Source organism: Mirounga angustirostris, unplaced genomic scaffold (assembly GCF_029215605.1).
Source record: "Mirounga angustirostris isolate CCGP_5_RB_7025 unplaced genomic scaffold, mMirAng1.0.hap1 SCAF_17, whole genome shotgun sequence".
Classification (NCBI taxonomy): domain Eukaryota; kingdom Metazoa; phylum Chordata; class Mammalia; order Carnivora; family Phocidae; genus Mirounga; species Mirounga angustirostris.
In genome coordinates, this window is record NW_026991725.1 from 31985045 (window position 1) to 32004410 (window position 19366).

The window sequence follows — 19366 nt, forward strand, 5'->3', positions numbered from 1 at the left end:
TTTAGCGCAGCATCTCCATCTCTGTTCTGTCTCCTCCAAATCCAAGATGATTTTAATTAGTACAGACATGTACAGTCTACAATTAAAGAGTGATTTGTACTAATATGATTTTGATTCCTCCTCTTTGCTGTCCTTTCAAGACACTTGCTGGAAAAAGCTTTAATGCACTTAGTTTTCCTTTAGGTTTTCTATGACTCAGATGTAAAGGACTTTCTCTGTACAGTATATTATCCGATGCATGTTTGTTCTCTCTCCCGATATATTGAACACCACACAGTTGTGAACTCGTGCAGTGGGGATGTCCCACACCCGACAGAGGCATCTAGTCCCCTGTGTATAAGGAAAGACATTTTCCTTCGCTGTACTTGCTTGAGCAGTTGTATTGTCTGTACATGTGAGCTGTGTGAGATAGATGTGAAAAGTTCAATGAATGCATTTTCCTGCCCATGTGTACAGATCGCCATCCGTACAATGAACTGTATGTATGAAAGCAAATGTACTTATTTATAAAGGGTAACACTTGGAAAAACGCGGTGTGGTGGTGCTTTCTCCTTCCGGTACTGCGCCCCTCCAGGGAGCGGGCTTGAGCGCGCCCTCCCCCAGGCCCCTGTCGTGCTGAGGGGGGGACCTCACTGAGGCCTCCCCCAGGAACCGCTTCACAGGCTAAGGTGGAGGCCAAATTCCTGGTGATTTGTCTGGTCTCTCGTGGGACATGCAGGGTCACCCCTTGGGGCTTGTGTTCATTCAGTGAGGTGACCGAGCACCCCCTCGGAGTCGGGGCAGTACGGAGCTGTGGCGAAGGCTTGCAGGACCCTCTGAGGGAGGCAGGCGGTTTCCTCAGCGGGTTGCTCTCCCGCCAAACCAAGGGAGCATGAGCCCTTCTTGTTCCATTTTGGTGGCTGGGGCTGCGGGCCTGAGGGGAGGGGACAGCCCTAGCTAGCGTTCCCGAAGTGAGCTTGGTCCGAGCTGGAAGCCCACGGCTTCCAGTGACTTCTTTTCTCTTCAGAAATCTGGCCCGAATCTCCCATGCTTGCCATCCAGAGAGCTGGGCAGCTGTGTCCTGTAAGTGGAGAAGCTGCAGGTTTCCTGGAACCAGCTAGACACTCAATACCTTGTTTTTATTTTTTATTTTAAGATTTTTTTTTATTTATTCATTTGAGACACCGCGATAGAGAACATGAGCAGGGGGAGAAGCAGAGGGAGGGGGAGCAGGCCCCCCGCTGAGCAGGGAACCTGATGCGGGGCTCGATCCCAGGACCCCGGGATCATGACCTGAGCCGAAGGCAGACGCTTAACCATCTGAGCCACCCAGGCACCCCTCGATACTTTGTTTTTAAAAAGCGGCCGGCACAGAGTCCTGCAGCCTTTCCTGCCTCGCTGGTCCCTGTCTGTCCACGGCAGGGACAAGCAAGGAAGGAGACTGCTTCCTCTGGACGCCACGCTGTGAACAAACATCCCTGTTCTGTGACTACATCCACTTCCCCCGAACAGCCAAGGCCGGGGATGCAGGAAAACTGCAGGCACGCAGTCATCCCGGCCTGGATGCCAGAGTTCCCTTCAAAGAGGAGAGAAGAGGACTCTGGAAGGAACCACCTGCTTGGTCTGAAAACTCTGAGACCTCAAGGGGTCCCAAACCCAGTCAGGTGAGGGACATCCTGAGCAGGTGAAGGAGAGAGGCATCCCCTCCGTGTCTGGGATCATTTCACTATTTCCAAACACGGAGACCCTTGCTGCAGAGGCGAGCACAGAAGTCGGGGTCGAGGGCCTTCTGCCCTCACACTGAGAGCCAGCCGCGATCTTGATGGAGCCATCAGCTCGTGACCTGTTACCAAGCCGCGTGCTTTGCATGCTTTTACGCAAATGGAGGTTCACACAGAAGCCTCGATTCAGGAGAAAGACTGTACAGATGCAGAAAGCCAAGACCTCTCAAGAATACGGAGAAAAAGTTAAATGTCAGGGAGGATTCGTGTTACCGAGGATTAGGTATCAGAGGATTTGCTGTGGGGTCCCTTTAAATAGTGTTTTCAGGGAAGGTGCTTTTCTGGAGCATAGAGAGCGTCCCTGGTCCCTGTCCCTGGTCCCTGTCCCCGTGTGAAAGCCCGCCTGACTTCACCATAAACACACCTCCTGCCTGAGCCTCGGGAATGGCTCTCGAGTGGAATCTCCGCTTGTTCTCAAAAGTTTTGCTCCTCCTCTTAAGGACTAAAGAGACATATTTTTAAAAGGTAAAAAGTTAAGTGACTACTGGGGAGAACTTCTGGCCAAGGCCCTTATTGGCCTCCACCCTCCAGGCCACTCTCTGGGCTGAGAGAAGGCGGTCTCCCCCGCTGGGTGCAAAGCCTGAACGGCCCGCGGGCCCTCGCCCAGCCTGTGGCGCGACAGCAGCCCTCACTTCGCCCCCTGCGCCCCGCCAGGGGTGTGAGCCCAGAACTGACCTGAGTGTCTGACTGCTGGGAGCAGCGGCCCCTTCTGTCGCCACAGCAAGCGAGGCTAACAGGCCCGAGGTCTGCGGTAGACGTTTACTGAACCATCTACTGCACCCGCACTACACTGTACTTCACAGAGGACTGGCCGCAGGCAAAGTAAAATAAACCACCGCGGGCAGCTCTCAGGGGCCTCCAGCATCACCCGACAGCCACTTGGGCAGACAGACCGGTTTACAGATTTGTACCGCAGATCCAAGATTCCGTCCCTCTCTGTGGCGTCCCGGCCAGGGAGATGCACAACTGTACCTCGGGAGTCTGTCCGAGGGGGCGTCTGGCCATACAGCGTGTGCCAGGCGGTGGAAGAGCGGCCGGGGCGCTGGGCCCGGCACACAGCGCCCCGGGCAAGCTGCAGCAGGACGGGGGCGCTGGGGCGGGGGGGGGGGGGGCGCGGGACTGGGCCGCCACCATGCCAGGGCCCAGGGCCCAAGGCTTGTGTTAGAAACCCGAGCAGGAGCAGAGCACGAGAGGGGGCCGGCCCCTTTCTCTAAGGCAGCACTGAGGTGAGGCAGAGGCGACCGTCAAAAGAACAGTGGTCAGGCCGGGAAATCTCCTGCATTTCTCCATTTAAGGAAACGGTGTCTGTCTCAAACTGTGTCATGTTCCTCAAAGCCCAGAACACGAGGAAAACAAGGAGAGAGCATTCACCAAGTCCAAGAAGCACAAGGTCAATGCTCTGATCACATCGCTTCCAGGCCAAAGCCCAAGAGCGAGTCGGGCACACGGAGCACACGGCCCCAGCTGCCCGCACGGCCGGGCCGGGGAGGAGGCTGAGGCCTTCCTCGGGCACAGAAGCCAGCGGCCCTGCCTTCGGCGCTGGAAGGGACCGGGGCACCGGCAGCAGCAGCTTTCCGCTTCAAAACAAAACAAAGCAGAGCAAGGCTGCAGCCCCCCGGGCCTCAGGTCACCGCCAGCCCGGCTGGTGAGGGCGGGGACCCCGGAGGCGACTGGCGGGAGGGCCCAGCACGAGTAGACCGCCCGGCCCCTCTGCTCTCTGTGGCCCTCGGCCGCCAAGTACCGGGAGTCTGGGGCCCGCGGCCCGTCCCTCTCCCCTCTCCCGGCAGGGCCGCCCTGGGGCTGGCCCAAAGCCCCATCTCCGCAGCCTCCCCGGGGCCAGTCCCTCCCCGCTCCTGGGGAACCCTGCTCTCAACACCGACATAGTTGATCCATAATATCACTTGCTCCCTGCCACGGCCGGGCCCCATTCTCACCGCGTGTCGTTCAGACTAGCGAGACTCCTGGTTTGAATTCAGTGTCACACAAAGCAAGTCTGGGCCTTGCCAGGCCTGTCACTAGGCCCCAGTTTCTCCCCCACAGCTTTGTGCTCTTTGCAGCCCCGGGCCTCGGCCCAGCATCCGCTGCCTCAAGAGGACAGAACCACTCTCCGTCTTCTTGAAGGATCTGGGCTTTTGTAACCACGACTGACCACCCAAAACCCGACCCAAAGCTGCCTGATTTGAAGGGGTGACGATGACAACAGGGGCAGGGGTCTGTGCATGACTAACAGGACTCTGAAGCAGCAACAAGGAGGGAAAGCAGAGGAAGCCAAGCCCTACACCCCAGAAATGAGCGCCCCAAGGGGAACGCTGCCCCCACGCTCCCTCGCCACACTGCCCAGCCCTCCCAGGAGCCGCCAGCCTGAAGACAGCCTCGACGGAGCGTGGGAACGACGCCTATCCAAACCCCCCAGAACTGACGCCAGCCACAGCCAGGCCCTCCCCGCGGGACAGGGCAGGCCGTCACTGGGAGCTGGGGCTGTCGCCTTCTGTCAGCGTCTTGAAGTCCATGGAGAGAGCCTGTTCTTCCGCCTGGGGTGGCCGCTTCCAGTCAGAGCGCGTCAAGATGTAGAGCACAGTCCCCCCGAAGCCGACCAGCAGCAAGCCCAGCACGTTGGCCAGGACGCCCTCAGCCTCAAACGTGCTGTACTTGGCCCTGCAGGGTTGGGGCGGGGGGGCGGGTAGGGAGAAGCCACCCACGGGGTCACCGTCAAATGCCATTCGTACCCAGGCCAGAGAGATGGCCAGGTGTTCCAACCCCAGCCCCATCCGTCCCCCTCCCGGAGAGGAACACCACTGCTTCGCTAACCAGCAAAAGCGGGAAGGCAGAGGTCGCTGAGGAGCCGAGGGCGGGGCTCGCTCTGTGCCGCCCATGGTGGCCTGGGACACTCACCCGAGCTTAAACAGCAGCGCCTCCTTCAGGCCCAGCAGGGCTGTGCCCACAGACAGGAGGAAGATGGCGGCGCCGAAGAAGATGTGCTGTGGGCGGTATCGGCTCCGCAGCGAAAACGCAGCTCCGGGGAACAGGAAGACGCTAAAGCCCACGAGCCACTGCGAGGAAAGGCGGGGTGCGGCCGGAGACTGAGCTGGCCCTCCGTCCGACCGGCCCGAGGACACCCAAGCGGGCCGCGTCCGCACGCACTCTGGGACCCCCCCCCATCCACCCGTCTGGCCTCCTCCACCCTAAGAGCTGGGCGGGGGGGGCAGTGAGCACCCAGGGGCAAGGTCCCGCCCCCCGCGCCCCCCACCCCCACCCCCACCCCCCGCTCCGGGCCCAGGCTCAGTTCAGCGGGCTCGTGCGCTTGGAGACCCGGGCCTGTGGCCCAACAGATGTGCCGCGTCAGCTGGCGGGGAGCCTGGCTCCGAGGCAGCCTCGCCTGGGAGGTCCTGGCTTTTGCACCCATTTCGGAGTCTGAAAGCAGCCTCCAGCCTCCTCCACTTTCAGGCGCGTGCCCCGGCAAACAGGCCCTCGTGGGGCACCCGTGTCCCCCGCCTCCCCCCGCGCCGTGGGGCCGAAGCGTCACCTGCACGAAGTAGAGAACGAACACGAGGATGCCGCACCAGCTGTGCAGGCTGTACAGGTCCGCGTAGCCCTTCTTCCTGTGGTAGTCGAACACCGCCACCACGCCTGCGCCACAGAGGGGCTGCGTGAGGACAGGGCTGCCGGGGAGGGGGCCGGGGAGGTGACCCAAGGGAAACCAGACTCGCTGCAACTTGTGGGATCCGGTCCCGGCTCGATGGCTGCCAGCACCCAGTGTCCCAGCCCGTCTCCTTCCCGAGGTCTCGGGGGAGGAGGGGCGGGGAGGGGCCCGGAGCAGAACCGGAGTGGAGACCAGACGCATCCTGCAGCTACTTCCCCAAGGCCCAAGCAGAGGCGGGAAAGGGGGAGCCGTGCCGGGAACTCACCCACCAGGGCGATGACGAACGCAAAGACGTGCAGCAGCCCGTGCAGGACTTTGGTGGTGCGTCTGGCCTCATTCCTGAAGACCCGGTAAACCAGCAGGGCTTATGGGGAGCGAGAGAGGGACTGTGAGGCCGGCCTGCCCCGGCACCAAGGTGACACCCCGTGGCTGGGGCAGGTGATCTGAATGAAGGGCTTGTCAAGGTCCCCCAGCCACAGCCAGCGGGAGAGGAAACAAGGCTCTGTGGGGCCCGGCAGGGGCCCTCGGGTATGTGTGCCCTAGCAACCCCCCCCGCCCCCCCCCCCCCATCGCTCTCTTGTCAAGCGTCCTGTGTATTCTAGGCTGTGTTGCAGGTTCATCGTGCACTCACGCTGAGGTGTCACCAAGCTCGAGTTCACTTAGCTGTGATGATCCTCAAATAGTCCAGTATGGAAGCCTGAGCAGATATTCACTACCTTTAGCAAGCAGGCTCCCTAGACTGGGAACCCCTGGTTCCCAAGGTAACCCCCCGTCATTGGGCTGAGCCAGACACAGCCAGGTGGCACGGGGAATGCCTCTTAGGAGTGGCTGTCACCAGGACCACCTCTAGGAAGAATGGGCCCAACAGATCCACATCCAGATTTCTTGTTAGCAGAGAAGGCGGCCACAGAAGGCAGGGTGGGGGCCAAGCACGGCCTCACTCCTACCTCAGAGAGGGACTTTAGCTCTGCCAAGTCCAACATCCCCCTGGCACATGCGCGTGTGCACACGCACACACACACACACACACTCACCCTCTTTTTCCCAGTATGAAACCGCCCCACAGAAGCCGGCCTCAGCTCACAGCCCAAACCCTGGGCTGCCTGCTCTAAGCAGTACACACACCCTTGGATGCTCCTCGTCGAAAGACCAGGACAAGTAGGAAAGGAGTTGTCACCCCTACACCTCAGGTCCCTGGATTTGGATGCCTGGTGTCCCCAGGCTCCAAGCCAGCTTCCTTCCTGTCTTTTCTGGAATCTTAGACGTGTCTAACGGCAGGAGACCTCGGGAATGAGAGCGTTTCTGCAAACCGCCTCTCTCAGGAGCGGCTCCAGGTGCAAGGGCAGGACTCACCATCTCCCTGCAGGAAGATCAGGCCTATGACCATGCAGAGGGGATGCGCGTTAAACTGCAGGGCGCCCTCCCAGGCGATGCCGCCCCTGTACAGACCGAGCCAAGCCCCCGTCGTGGCCACCACAGTCAGGCCCAGCAGCTGGGAGAAAGCCACGGAGTAAGGCAGTGCTCTGGGGGCGGCTGCCAGGCCGGCCCGACTCTCCATGCTGAGGCAGCTGCTGGAGGAAAGACAGAGAGCTCAGGGCAGCCCGCACCTCCCCAGGACACGGCCCTGGGCTCCCACGGCCAACCCCAACCCCCCACCCTCTCCGCCCACCACCCCCGGCCCCTGTGCCAAAGCCAGTCACCCCAAGTCTCTAGAGCCGTCCGCAGAGGTGCCCCGCTTCCCCAGGAGACAGGCCGGACCCCTGGCTGAGAGATGCAAGGAGGGTGCAAGGGAAGGTCCTCCAAATTCTGGTGGGAGCAGGGGGCCCCCCGCGCCTGGCTTTACATTGTTTCACGAGGCCCTGGGTTTTCTCAGGGGGGCTTCACAGATGAGGTACAGAGAAGTGAGGAAATCCCTTGAAGGAACAGGGTTCTTCACCGTTTGTCCCCAGGTGGGTCCTAAGGACATCCGGTGAGGAGACCCCCGCCCCGCACGCAGTGTGCAAGCCTGCAGCCCGAGGTGAAGGGGGGTCCTGCCCTCCCCATGGGCCTGGGCGCGGCCCCCACAGCAGGCCCCCTGCTTGTAGAAGGATGTGCTCAGACCCCGCGTCGCCTGACACACGTGGGGAGCAGGCGGCCCCCCTGCTGCCTCCTCTCCCGCCCACGTTTAGGGCAGGCCGGTCTGCACTCCCGCTCACGCCATGTCTCCAAAACTAAAGGCACCAGAGCTGAGACCCACGGGGACTAGCACGTCGCCGTCCGGGGCTCGTGGCGTGCGTCATACGCGACCCTTAGCTCCCGGCGAGCCTGTGCGAGGCCGCGAAGCGGGGGGTCATCGGACCCGTGCCACCGAGAAGCAAACGGCAGTTGGAAGAGGTCTGGGAAGGCCTTGCTCAGGGGCTGCGTGCGTGGGCCCGTGCGTGCGTGGTGAGCGCGTTTCCTGGCTCCTCCGCCCAGGCCGCCCACGTGGCAGCCTCCCCCAGGGTCAGGACGGCCTTCCTGCCAGCTCTTCGCCCTGAATCGGCTGCGGCTCCTGACCCGGAGCCCGGGCCCGGCCCAGACAGCCCGGACGGAGACGCAGCCCCGCAGGGACAAAGATGGCCTCCAGCCGCCTTGCCTTGGTGCCCACAGAAGGGGGCTCTCCTCCTCCCCAGTCCTGGCCTCTCCTGGCGCTGGAAACATCCCAGAGAATGACAGCTGAGCAGAGACATGGCCTAACAGCTTCTGGGTCCCCCGCTCATGGCCCGCACGTGCTCTGTCTCTACCCTGTACTGCACAAGAACTCGCGTCCGGTCAGCCTGGTCTTCTACTAGTAAAGGGGGGGGCTCTTTTTACCCCCCGCTTCTCTCTGCCATATCCGACGAATGTTGGCAACTTCACCATTAAAAAAAAGTTGGGGGCAGTCGGGAGTGTTACTGACACACACTCCCTACAGTAAAATACAGATTAGCCAAAAAAAAGGAAAAAATTACAAGTAATCAGCATTTTCATGTGTCCTCACATCCCCTTTTTCTAGAAACATTTACATTATTTTTTTTAAGATTTTATTTATTTATTTGAGAGAGCGAGAATGAGAGAGAGTACATGAGAGGGGGGAGGGTCAGAGGGAGAAGCAAACCCCCCGCCGAGCAGGGAGCCCGATGCGGGACTCGATCCCGGGACTCCAGGATCATGACCTGAGCTGAAGGCAGTCGCCCAACCAACTGAGCCACCCAGGCGCCCTAGAAACATTTACATTATTTTATAGAAACATACCGATTTCTAACCCGTTTTAACTTCACAGTAGGTCATGCCTATCTTTTCATGTCAACGAATATCCTTCTACGCCATAGTTTCAATGACGTCACAGGATTGCACAGTAAGACTGTTTCATGCTTTAACCAAGCCCCAACCCCTGTTGTTCAGCATTTAGCTAGCTCCCAGTTTTTCACTAAATAAACCACTCTGTGATCATCTTTGCACATGTGTCTGATTAATTCCTGACTGGAGAAACAGAACCCTGCAGCAAGCCTATGTTCTCTTTTAGGTTTTTGACATTTTATAAAATCATCTTCCAAACACATTCCCCCGGCAGGTAGCAACACCTGTTTCCAGAGGGCCTGGCAGACAACACCCCCCTATTTCTGAAACTCTTGTCTCTGTCTGTATATGTCCCCTTTGCACAGGTAACTTCTAAATCGAGAGCCAGTTCCATGCTCTCCCCCAAAAACAGACCCCATTTCTAACCACCCACTATACACCTCTACTGACATCCTACAAACACTCCAAACTCAGCACATCCAAAGTCAGCTCATCTGCCCGTCATAGCCAAGTCCTCTCCTGACCTCGCACGTGGCCGAAGCGGCTGCCCTCCTGGTCCTGGCGCTGACATCTGTGGAGAGGTCAGTGGAGACAGGCCACGGAATCCTAGAGGATCTCCCCTGGGCCCCCCGCCATCACCTCCCTCCTGGCCATCCTCATTGCCACCACCCCAGCCAGGGCATGGAGCTTCTGCCCCAATCTCTGAACCCCCGCCAGGGACAGGGACAAGGCCAGCTCCCCATCTCCTGTCGCCCCAACCTGCACAAACAGGGCCCATGGCCTGCTGGTGATAAGCCACCCCTGTAACATGATCCTAACTCAGTTTTCATCTGTGGCCCCGGGTTTTCTCACCAAATCCACTCAGAGGAGACTCCGACTTCTGAGACTTCCCCTCACACCACCCTCTGCCTCACACTCCCTGCACCTTGCTGCCTGCTCCCCGCCACACCACTTGCACCCCCTCCATCTCCTCCCCTCACCCTCCCCTCCATCCGTCTGCCCACGACCTGACCAGGCTTTTCCTTCATCTCCGGCCCCTCCTGGCTTGGGGCTTACCTTATCCTGTTGGCCGTCTGCCTCCCGTGAAGCTCGCCTGCGCCCCTCTGCTCACCTGCCCTGTAGCTTGGGCAAGGCAGGGGAGACGTCCCACTCTTCCTTGGGTCTCCTCGAGGACCTGTTCCCTTGCACCGACTCTAACCAGAAAGATCTACCAAACGGATGCTGTCCTCGGGTCACTTGTTCTTGGTCCTCCTCCCCTTTATTAGATTCATCCCCTGAACGCCCGGGGCGCAGTCAGAACCTGATTAGCTCTGAATGAGAAAGAACAGAAGGGACGTGCTCCGCTGCTGGTGGACCTGCCACAGCTCCCTCCTGCCAAGCAGAGTGACCAACGACAGCAGTGGGAGCTCAGGGCAGCAAAGGAATTGTCACTCCTGGATCTCGGAGCTACTCCGTGGCCAGGCCAGCCAATATCCTACTGAAATAGGCAGAAATCAGAGTGAGGTTCTCTGCAGGGCTGTGAGGTTGTGACTTACAAGAAGAAGTATATAGGATGGAGCTCCCAAAACCCTTGGAATTTCCCAAGAAAGCCAGAAAGCTGTCTTTTGTTAATGAGCCCTTAGATAACCTGTGGGCGGGGGCTGGTTGCCAGGGGAACCAACCATGTGATTGACAGCTGGACCCCCTCCGTTCCACCTCTCAACCTCTAGGGAGGGGAGAGGGCCTGGAGATTTGAGTTCCATCACCAATGGCCAATGATCTGATCAAACCTGTCCCAGTCATGAAGCCTCCAGTAAAATCCAAAAGGAGCTTCCAGTAGGATGGCTACCCTAGTTCCCTGGGGATAGGAGCTCCTCCGTTCAGGACCCTTCGGGACCTCGCCCTAACGTTCCTCTTCCATCTGGCCGTTCCTGAGTCATATCCTTTTATAATAAATCTAGTAAGTAAAATGTTTCACTGAGTTCTGTGAGCTGCTCTAGCAAATTAATTGAACCCGAGGAGAAGGCCATGGGAACTTCTCATCCACAACAGGTGGGTCAGAAGCCCAGGGGCCAACCTGGAATTGCGACAGGCATCCGAAGTGAGGGACAGAGCCTTTAGCCTGTGGGTTTTGATGCCATCTCCAGGTAAACGGTGTCAGGACTGAGTTAACTTGCAGGACACCTAGTCGGTGTCCACTGAGAACTGAAGAAGTTGGTGGTGCTGAAAAGGAAACGCACTTTGGAGTAGCCAAACGACTGAACAGTGGGCTTGAATGTTCTGCACTGTAAATTCACATCCTGAATTCCCCAGGAAGTCAGAACCCTAGTGCTGTTTGCACCCCCACCACGATGGAGCTGAGAGGCCTGTGTGTGCTGGGAGGACCGGGGGCCTCACGGCCAACTGCAAGCCCCTCCTCTGTACTCAGCCTTCTCTCACTTAACCTCCAGGATACCGCTAGGATAATAAGACTGTTGTCCCAATTTAAACTGGTGAGGAAATTGGGGCTCAAAGAGGATACATGACATGCCCCAAACTATCAGCCGCAAGTAGCTCAATGCATCTGTTCACTGAGCACCTGCTGTAAGCTGGCGATACTGCGAGATGCTGGAGCTATACAGCTAAGACGCGATCCCTGCCTTCGAGAAGCTTGCAGACAAGTTGCAGAGCAGATGCGGATTTTTTTTTAGTAAACTCAGGCCTCCAAGGGCACTTGCCACCATCCACACGGAAGACAGTTTCCGCCTGCTTGAACACAGTGAGGTGGCGCCCCGAGCGGTTGGTTGTCGGGTGAAGGCGTGGCTCTGCCGAGCCTGGAGGGTGGAGCTGAAGGCAATCAAGGATCTGAATGCAGCTTGCCAAAGAAGTCACTTTGAACCAGAGCGCCAAGAAGTCTCTCCCTGTCCCACGCCAGCCCTCCTGTGTCCCTCGCCTCTCAGGAAACCAGGCTGCTGAGGCCGTTTAAGGCCATCACTGCATCAAGCACTGGTGTCCCCTGCGGGCTCTCCTGGGAGAAAAGGAGGCAGGATGGAAACAGGCAGTTAAGAGAGAAGGGGTGGCAGGAGGGCGAACCAGCGGATGCGTGAGATTTTCCCGTCAACTGCTCCCAAGGCAGCTCCCCTGCCCCATCTGTGTGGGGAACTAGGCATCTGGGTGAAGCAGCATCCAGGAAGAAGCCACAGATAAAGAATGACCTTTGGAACTACGAAGGCCCAAGCCGTCTCCTCCACTCCTCCTTCCAGTCTGAAGGCGATTTAAGCCCAACTACGAGGGAGGCAGGAAAACTCCCACCAAGCAAGACCATCCTGACGCAGGCAGGCCTGTGCCTTGCCTCCAGGTGACCTCATAGTCAATAAGCTCCAAGGGTGAAAAATCCAGATTCACAAAAAAGACAAAGTAGTGAGTGGTTCTGTGCTTTACAGAACATGAACTGAAAGATTCCTTCAACAACGGTTTTTATCCGGTTCAGCATCAAGGACAGCCTATCTTTGCGCAAGGAGGGCCTGCTTCCAACACTGGAGAGAGAACACATTTCATGGACTCTGGTTGGAATCTGACCCACCCGCAAACACATTTTGCATGTGCAAACCTGAAAATCAGTCAAGAGTCACTCCCTAGTAAGCAGATGCCTTTGAATCATGCTCCTTCAGTTCCCAACCCAGACAGTGACAACACTCTCTCTGCCTTCCCAGTCGGGTTGGCCCCCCTGAACGCCAGTGGTTCCTGGGCCTCCTTTGTTCCCGGAGCAGAAGGGTGGGTAGCAGCATCAGGGGCCTGGAAGCGGCCATTCTCCACTCCAAAGGTCTCCTCCGCCTCGCACACCAGAGTCTTAGAAGCAGAGGAGGCTCTTACAGCCCCTTCCACAGCCACCCTCCTTCCTGTCAGAGCACAGGATGGGGGTGACAATTCTGGCAGCTTCTGGAACTTTGGACTGAGACAGTCACACACCACCCCCACTCCCCCCCCCCCCCCACACACACTTGCAGTCAGACTCCACTTAATGCAATCTAATAGGGACAGGAGCTACCCGCAGGGCTTGAACGTGCTGAGAATCACTCTCCCTCCCCATGTCCACGGTTTCATTAAAAGGCCACCAGGCCTAATCTCATTATGGGGACCAGACACTGCCCCTGTCCTAGAGCCTGGAAGCAGGCAGCCTGGCGTGGCCACGGCCCTCCTTGTCCACAGCGGGGTTTTAAAATTGGGTTAGAGAAGATTATAGTGGGGACGGAGGTTCAAGCTTTTCTTGATGGGTGAGTGCCGGGAGGAAGGGACAACTCAATTGCCCTAGAATGTCCTAGAATGTGATGGAAGAAAAGGCAAAATGAAGGTTGAGCTGTCAGGCAGGGGTCCAAGAAGCCCGAGGGAAGAAAGCAAAGCTTGACGTCAGACACTGAGCCTGGTTCTCCATTAGACACAGCGGGCTTGGTGCCAGGGCTCCCAATACTTGTAGGGACCCACAAAAACTCTTCTGATTTCTGCTAAAATCAGGAGGAAAAACAAATTCAGTGTTGAAGAAAATGTTTTAATTTTTAATCCAGCCTGGATTATATTTGTCTTTATACCAACACAGTTGTAAAATATAGGTTTGTTTTGTTTTTTATTGTTATTATTTGTAATGGAAGAAGGGTCCCAGCAAGGCACAAGTGCCTGGGACCCATGACTGCAGCTCTGGTCAAACAGATGTGATTTTAGAGCAAGCCCCACTGTTTATGACTGTGTGCTCCTGGTCAAGCCAGGGCCCCTCTCTGAGCCTGCTTCCTCATCCACAAGATAGGGGATATTGAGTCCCACCTTACTACTCACTGGCCTAGCAAAAATTAAGCGGGATAAATATGTACTGGTGCCTAGCAAAGTGCCTGCCCCACGGTAGGCATTCAGATAACAATCTAATAAGAACTAAATCTGGTCCTAATAGCACCTTGGGAAGAGTCACACATCAGAAGTTGTTGACATAAGAGGTTTGGGGCCACAAAGAGCCAGAAGGCAGCAGACAGCACTACCCCCTCTCATAAATCCACACTCCTCTTCTGTCCACTCTCGGTCCCCGCCGGGCAGAAACCCCTGGATCTGGGGCAGATTCCTCCACCAATGCCTTCTGCTGCTGCTGCGCCTCTCCATATTGGCAGAAGCCAAGCTCTGCCAGCCAAGGAAAGGTGGCCAGGGCTGGGAAGCTGTGGGGCAGGAAGGGGATGGTCCCACTTCCCAGTCCGGGAGGCTCCTCCTGCGTGGTGCTGTGGCCAGGGTGGGGTGGGGTGGGGTAGGGTGGGGGTTTGCAGCACCCTTTCTCTATGTGGGTCTCACCTTGGCATTTACAAGTTTTCTTTCTGTATCTTCTGTCTCAAATCCAATGTCAATAGACAAATCAAGGTATCTAAGAGAAGGTGGCAAAGCTTTGGCATTTCTTCATTTGCTATGAAAACAAAGGAACAGAATCCAGCCGTCCTGAGATGGAGCTACATTTAATGAGACTTAGAAATTCCTCAAAGACTGCCAAGTAAGGGTGTATGAGAGGAAAGGGGCAACCTCAAGGAGAAAGGCTGGGGGTAGGGTCCACAGGGATCGCTTTCTGTGCGGCGCCCTGGGGGAAAGAGCAGGTGGAGAGGGGAGGTGGCCCTGCCATGACCCAGGCGTCAAAGGCAGCAGCGGACCCCTCCCTTGGCTCAGTTCTGTATCCCCTGTGCCCACAGCTCAGGGCCCACTAGGGCCAAGCCCACGAGCCAGGGTTTCCCGAACGAGGAACTCCTACCCTCACACCAGGAAGCTGCGGATGTTCCGGAACGAGGAAAGGCTCTCCTGGCCGGGTATGTTCCACCAAGAGGCCAGAGAGACAGGTTGAAGGAGGCCCCGCCACCAGCAAAGCAGTTCGGCCAGTCTTGGTTTCAGGTTTCAAAAGAACAGTCGTGGCAAAAGTTGGTTGAACCACATCTACCCTACCTTGTTTCTAGAATATGGCGTGAGCCCCTGGATGAACGTGAGGTCGCCTGGCGCTCCAGTCTCACTGCCGCAGACTGGCACGGAGGCTGACCCAGGGCCCGAGGCCGACAGCTCCCGCAGGGCGCACGGCCTGCTCTCTCACCCCTGGCCCTGCTGCGTGGGGCTCGGGGGCAGGTGAGGCGAGGGGCAGGTGTGGTGGCAGGTGAGGGGTTGGGGAAAGACGCGCGGCGGCTCGGGGCGGGGGGCGGGCCCGTTCCGCTGCGGGCGCACCTGGACCCCCGCCCCCGGCTCCGCGCGGGGGCTCGGCTCGCACCCACCCGCCCGGGCCGCCTACCTGGCCGGGCGCCGGGCCCGGAGCTCGTCCCCGCCGCGCAGCGCCGCCCCGCGCACCGGCCGGCGAGCCCCCCGCGCCGCGCCCAGGCTGCTCAGCCGGTTCCGCCGGCCTCGCCCCGCGCCCAGCTACGGCGTCGCCATGACGACGGGGCGGCGGCCGCGGGTGGGGCGCGAGGCGGGCGGCGCGGCGAGGGTCACGCGGGGGCAGGGAGCGCCGGAAGTGCCCCCCGCGCGTCCGGGCACTCGGGGCAGGGCCCGGCGCCCACTGGTGCCCGGCTCCCCGGACGGGGCCCCGCCGGATCCCGGGCCCAGACCTTGACGCCGCGCGACAGGGGCTGCGGCGCGGGGCGCTGAGGGGCGACAGCCGCGGCCACCGCGACCCCGGCCTTCTGGACCCGAGCTCGGGTAACCTTCGAAATCCGGGCCTCGCGACCCGGGGCGCGTTCAGGGACGCAAGAGGGTCTGCGACCCCGTGGGTGTGGGGGCCTCCTGCCCAGGCCTGACGCGGAGGCCGCGGGCGCTGCTGGGGGGATGCGCTGCGGGGCGGGGACCCGGGACGGGGACGGGGACGGAGCCCGGGCGCCGAGGGGAGGGGCTGCCCGCCCGGGGAGCAGCCGCCGGGCCTGGGCCTGGGCCTGGTCTCCGCGCTTCCTGAGTCCCTCCACGCCTTCCCCCTCCCCCGCTTCCCTCCTACCTTCTTACCCTTTCCCCTGGCCCCGCCTCGGGCTCAGGTGGCCACTAGGGGTCAGACACGGCCCGGGCCTGGGCCCACGCTGCAACTCCCGCAGCCCTGGGGACACATCCCCTCCCTCCTGGCCCGGAGGGAGATATCACTGGAGGGGAAGGCTGGACTCACCCCTTCCCCAGTACCACCTCCCCAACACACACACATACACACACACTAGGTGACTTCTTTTTTGCGCCCCTTTCTCAGGGGGCCTTGTCCGAGACTGACTACCCACCCCCCAGGCAAACCAGCCTAAGGATAAATACCAGTTCTCACCAGCCGCTCATGGAGGCCTAGACCTTGCCAGCGGCAGCCTCCCCTGTCCCAACAGCGGAGAGGAGGATGCCAAGGCCAAGGCTGGGGCCAGCCCCTACCGCAGCCCCCTATCCAGGAAATGCTGTGGGTAGATAACAAGTCCAGCTCAGACTTCTTACAAGCTCAGAACAAAAGGTTCTTTCCTGTCAGATGCCTGGCAAGGCTCACCAAGAGCCTGAGGGTAGGAGGGAAATGGGGTTTCCTCCCCTGGAGTTGTAAAACAGACACCCCTCCCCCAGGGTGTCGCTCCCCCTCCCCCTACCTCCCACACTGTGGGCTTCCCATGGGCAGTGGCCAAAGGCTCCTGAAGGACCCTGGCCAAGGGGGGCCTTGGGGATCTAATTCCCCCTTACAGAGAGAACATACTGTCAAGCCCATGGCAAGACACCCAAGGGTGCCCACTGCCCTGGGCACACCTAAAGGGGCAAACATAGCAGGGCCCACCCCTCAGAGTGACCAAGCTTAAACCTGCCACAGCATAAATTTGTTGGAGTAGCTTTCCAGTTGGAGGGAGTTAATGGACATTTTAAATTAAGAAACAGCTTCCTTAGCGTGCCAACAGGCAAACAGCAGGCAACAAATGCTCTGTGTGTTAAATGTGGAACTGAGCCATCTCCCATTGTTTGGCGTGTATATCTGGGCTTAGGGGAGGAGGACTGGAGTGGGCAGGGTGGCACAGCGGAGCAGAGCCTGCTGGGAACTCTGTGATTTGAGTGCTGAGCTTCCCAGTATAGGGCTTTCAACCCCTTCCAAAGCTGGGAGAGAGACGCCTGCTGAGGCATGATGGGGCCCCTTGGGTCCTTCTTCCCCCTGCCCCCATGGTCCTATGGCCCTGGGCAGCAGCATTTCCCTCTTAGAAGGGAAAGAATACCCTGCCAGCTTACAGTGGGGAGGGGATGGAGGTGGTGCTCTGATGGAGGTAAGGTGCCTCCCTGGGGATCAGGCACACTGGGACTTAGCTCGAAGGGCTCAGGGCTCCACTCAACCATTTTATTTTATTTTATTTTTTAAGATTTTATTTATTTATTTGACAGAGAGAGAGAGTACAAGCAGAGGGAGAGAGAGAGAAGCAGGCTTCCTGCTGAGCAAGGAGCCGGATGCGGGGCTCGATCTCTGGACCCTGGGATCATGACCTGAGCCGAAGGCAGACACTTAACGACTGAGCCACCCAGGCGCCCCACACTCAACCATTTTAAAGAGCAGGTGATCCCACTAAACTGCCATCAAGCACAAGAATCCCCACCCCAGGATGGCAGACACTCCCACTCTCTCCCCACTCCCTGCTGCTGAGACTCCTGCCACAGAAGCTAGAGAAGCTTCCACCCTACAGCTGGGGGCAGAGGTAGGAAAGAGCAAGCCAGTGGAGCAGCACCAAGGTGCCTTCTTGAGGACAGAGGTTGTGGTCCAGGGCATTTGCCATGCAATCCTCTCCCTTCTCGAATTCACAAAGCCACACTAGACTCACCACATTCACTCCTGCCTCTCCGTTGGAATGCCCTGATCATCACCTGGCTCATTCCTTCAGATCTCCACTTCTGAGACAGGCCTCCCTCATCATCCAGTCCAGTGGCTGGGGTCGAGGTTGAGATGGAGGGAGAGGCTTTGCATTAAGTGTGCTCATGACAGCTCTGGGAAACCACACTTGGCGCTCACCCTGTTCTTTGTCCAAAAGCATTTATTGAGAGGACAGGAAGAACCAAGAGGGTGAGCAGAATGTACCTCATGAGTAGGACCTCAGATCCCCCTGGGGAACCAGGCTGATCAGGGCTGCCCTTACTAGGGTTCCCAGATTGAGAAAGATGGATTCCCAGTTAAATTCGAATTTAGTATTTTTTTGGCATCAGCATGCTCCACTTATTAGGTGTAATATACTAAACATGTGTTCGTCATTTATTTGAAATTCAAATGTAGCTGGATATCCTGTATTTACCTGGCAAGCCTACCTTGCTCCTGTGGGGGAAGGACAGGAGAGGAGCCTCCTAGCCATTCTGGCCCCTCCCAGCAAAGCTTCCCCACCTCCAACAGGCTGAATTACCCAGTTAACTCCTGTTCAGAGTCAGGTCAAGGTGCATCCAAAGCACATTCCTGTTCTGCACGGGATGCAGGCAGAGGCCTTCACCTTGGGCTACAGAGAATGCAAAAGGCATAGGAGATGAGGTTCCCCAGGCCAAAGCTCTGTAAGACACACACACACGGCATTCATTCACGCTGTACAACAGTGACTGATCGCGTGCCAGGTGCTGGGCGACCCTGGGAAAATATCAGTGGACGTGACAGGCACAGCCCTGTTCTCTCAGGCCTCAGCTCATGGAAAGGCAACCCAGATGCAAGGGTCAGGGAAGGCTTCTGGAGCCTGTGATGTAGACTCAGAGAGCGACAGGACGGCAGGGGCTCACCTGGCAGAGGGACAGTAGGGAGAGGGCAGGAGTGTCCTGGCCAAAGAAACAGCTAGAGTGGCTAGTGTGCCACGCAGGAGATGGACACGGCCTGACCGTACAGCCTCGGGGCTCCTGGGCCACTGACAGCAGCGACAAGCCTGAACCGAAGCCGGCGCAGGCTCTGGGAGCTGGGCCTTGCCACGGGATGGCCGATCACGGACGGACACCTCCCCTGACCCGTCTACAGAGCGGGGCCCGCCTGCTGCTCGGGGCAGCCCCCTCAGGCCCGCTCCCTGAGGAGCTCGGTCCAACTTTCTCGAAAGGAAAATGAGTGTGATTCTGAAAGTACACGGCCACTTCGATGAGCTGAAGATGGGACTGGAATCACTCCGGGAGAAACACCTGTCTTTCTGCTTCAGGGGCAGCAGCCCCAGCAGGGGCAGCCAGAGCGACCAGTGGTCCAGTGAAGGCGTGGCAGGGACGCAGGGGGCTGGCCACGATGAAGACAGTCACCCGGGACCTCCCGAGTTCCAGGGCGTTGGGCTGAGGGATGTCACAGGCTGCGCGTCCCAGGCTGACCCCAAAGCTGGCCCAGTCTGGGAAGACAAGACTCAGACAAACAAGAGTAACCTGCTCACAAACCAATTTAACACTGTGGGACGGCTGGAGAAGCGAAGAGAATCAGCGTAGTCAGGCCAACCTTTCCCTCTGCCAGGCTCTGAGGGAACTGGACGTGGGTTAGATAAACAGTGAGGACCAGCCTGGAGCAAGAGGGGGCACGATGGCCCTGGGCACCCAAGGTAGGAGGCCATGAAAGGGGTGGGCTTTCCAACCTCCCAGGGTGTTTCCGTGCAGCCCCCTCGGGAGGGAGGGATCAGGAGGAAGTCTGTTTTCTCTGGCCCTTCCTTTCTTCTTTCCGTCCTCCCTCCCTTCTTTTCCTTTCTTTCAACAAAGGTTTATTGGGCACCAATTTGTGTCAGGTGCTGTCTGGGCCCTGGAG

At 58.5% G+C, this 19366-nt stretch overlaps 1 protein-coding gene and 1 long non-coding RNA gene across 16 annotated transcripts; one reads left to right on the plus strand and one right to left on the minus strand.

Annotated features, from left to right (window-relative positions):
• Positions 1-1112: 1112 nt before the first annotated feature.
• On the minus strand, positions 1113-16100 carry LOC123853891 (transmembrane ascorbate-dependent reductase CYB561). 15 transcript variants are annotated; one of them, XM_064582236.1, is made up of 7 exons: positions 14948-15100; positions 13981-14089; positions 6754-6968; positions 5666-5764; positions 5284-5387; positions 4653-4810; positions 1113-4415 (listed from the first exon to the last, which is right to left on the minus strand). In XM_064582236.1, exons 2-7 carry the CDS (start codon positions 13986-13988, stop codon positions 4223-4225), a joined length of 777 nt encoding a protein of 258 aa, XP_064438306.1. In that variant the 5' UTR covers positions 13989-14089; positions 14948-15100; the 3' UTR covers positions 1113-4222. The 15 variants fall into 15 exon arrangements, with proteins under 15 accessions (XP_064438306.1, XP_064438302.1, XP_064438303.1 ...); XM_064582232.1 differs by having other exon boundaries at positions 6754-6971; XM_064582233.1 differs by lacking the exon at positions 14948-15100 and adding an exon at positions 14614-14722 and having other exon boundaries at positions 6754-6971.
• Positions 15144-19327, plus strand: LOC129046234 (uncharacterized). Its single transcript, XR_008507154.2, has 2 exons — positions 15144-15351; positions 17023-19327. It is a non-coding gene; the product is annotated as an uncharacterized LOC129046234 (long non-coding RNA).
• The last annotated feature ends 39 nt before the right edge of the window (positions 19328-19366 follow it).

Bases quoted from the DNA above. Each gene is read 5' to 3' on its own strand.
- LOC123853891 (XM_064582231.1), bottom strand. The intron at 5,765-6,753 runs GTGAGTCCTGCC...GCTCCCCATAAG, and splicing joins GATCTTCCTGCAGGGAGATG to CCCTGCTGGTTTACCGGGTC. The intron at 4,811-5,283 runs GTGACGCTTCGG...CTTTCCTCGCAG, and splicing joins TCGTTCTCTACTTCGTGCAG to TGGCTCGTGGGCTTTAGCGT.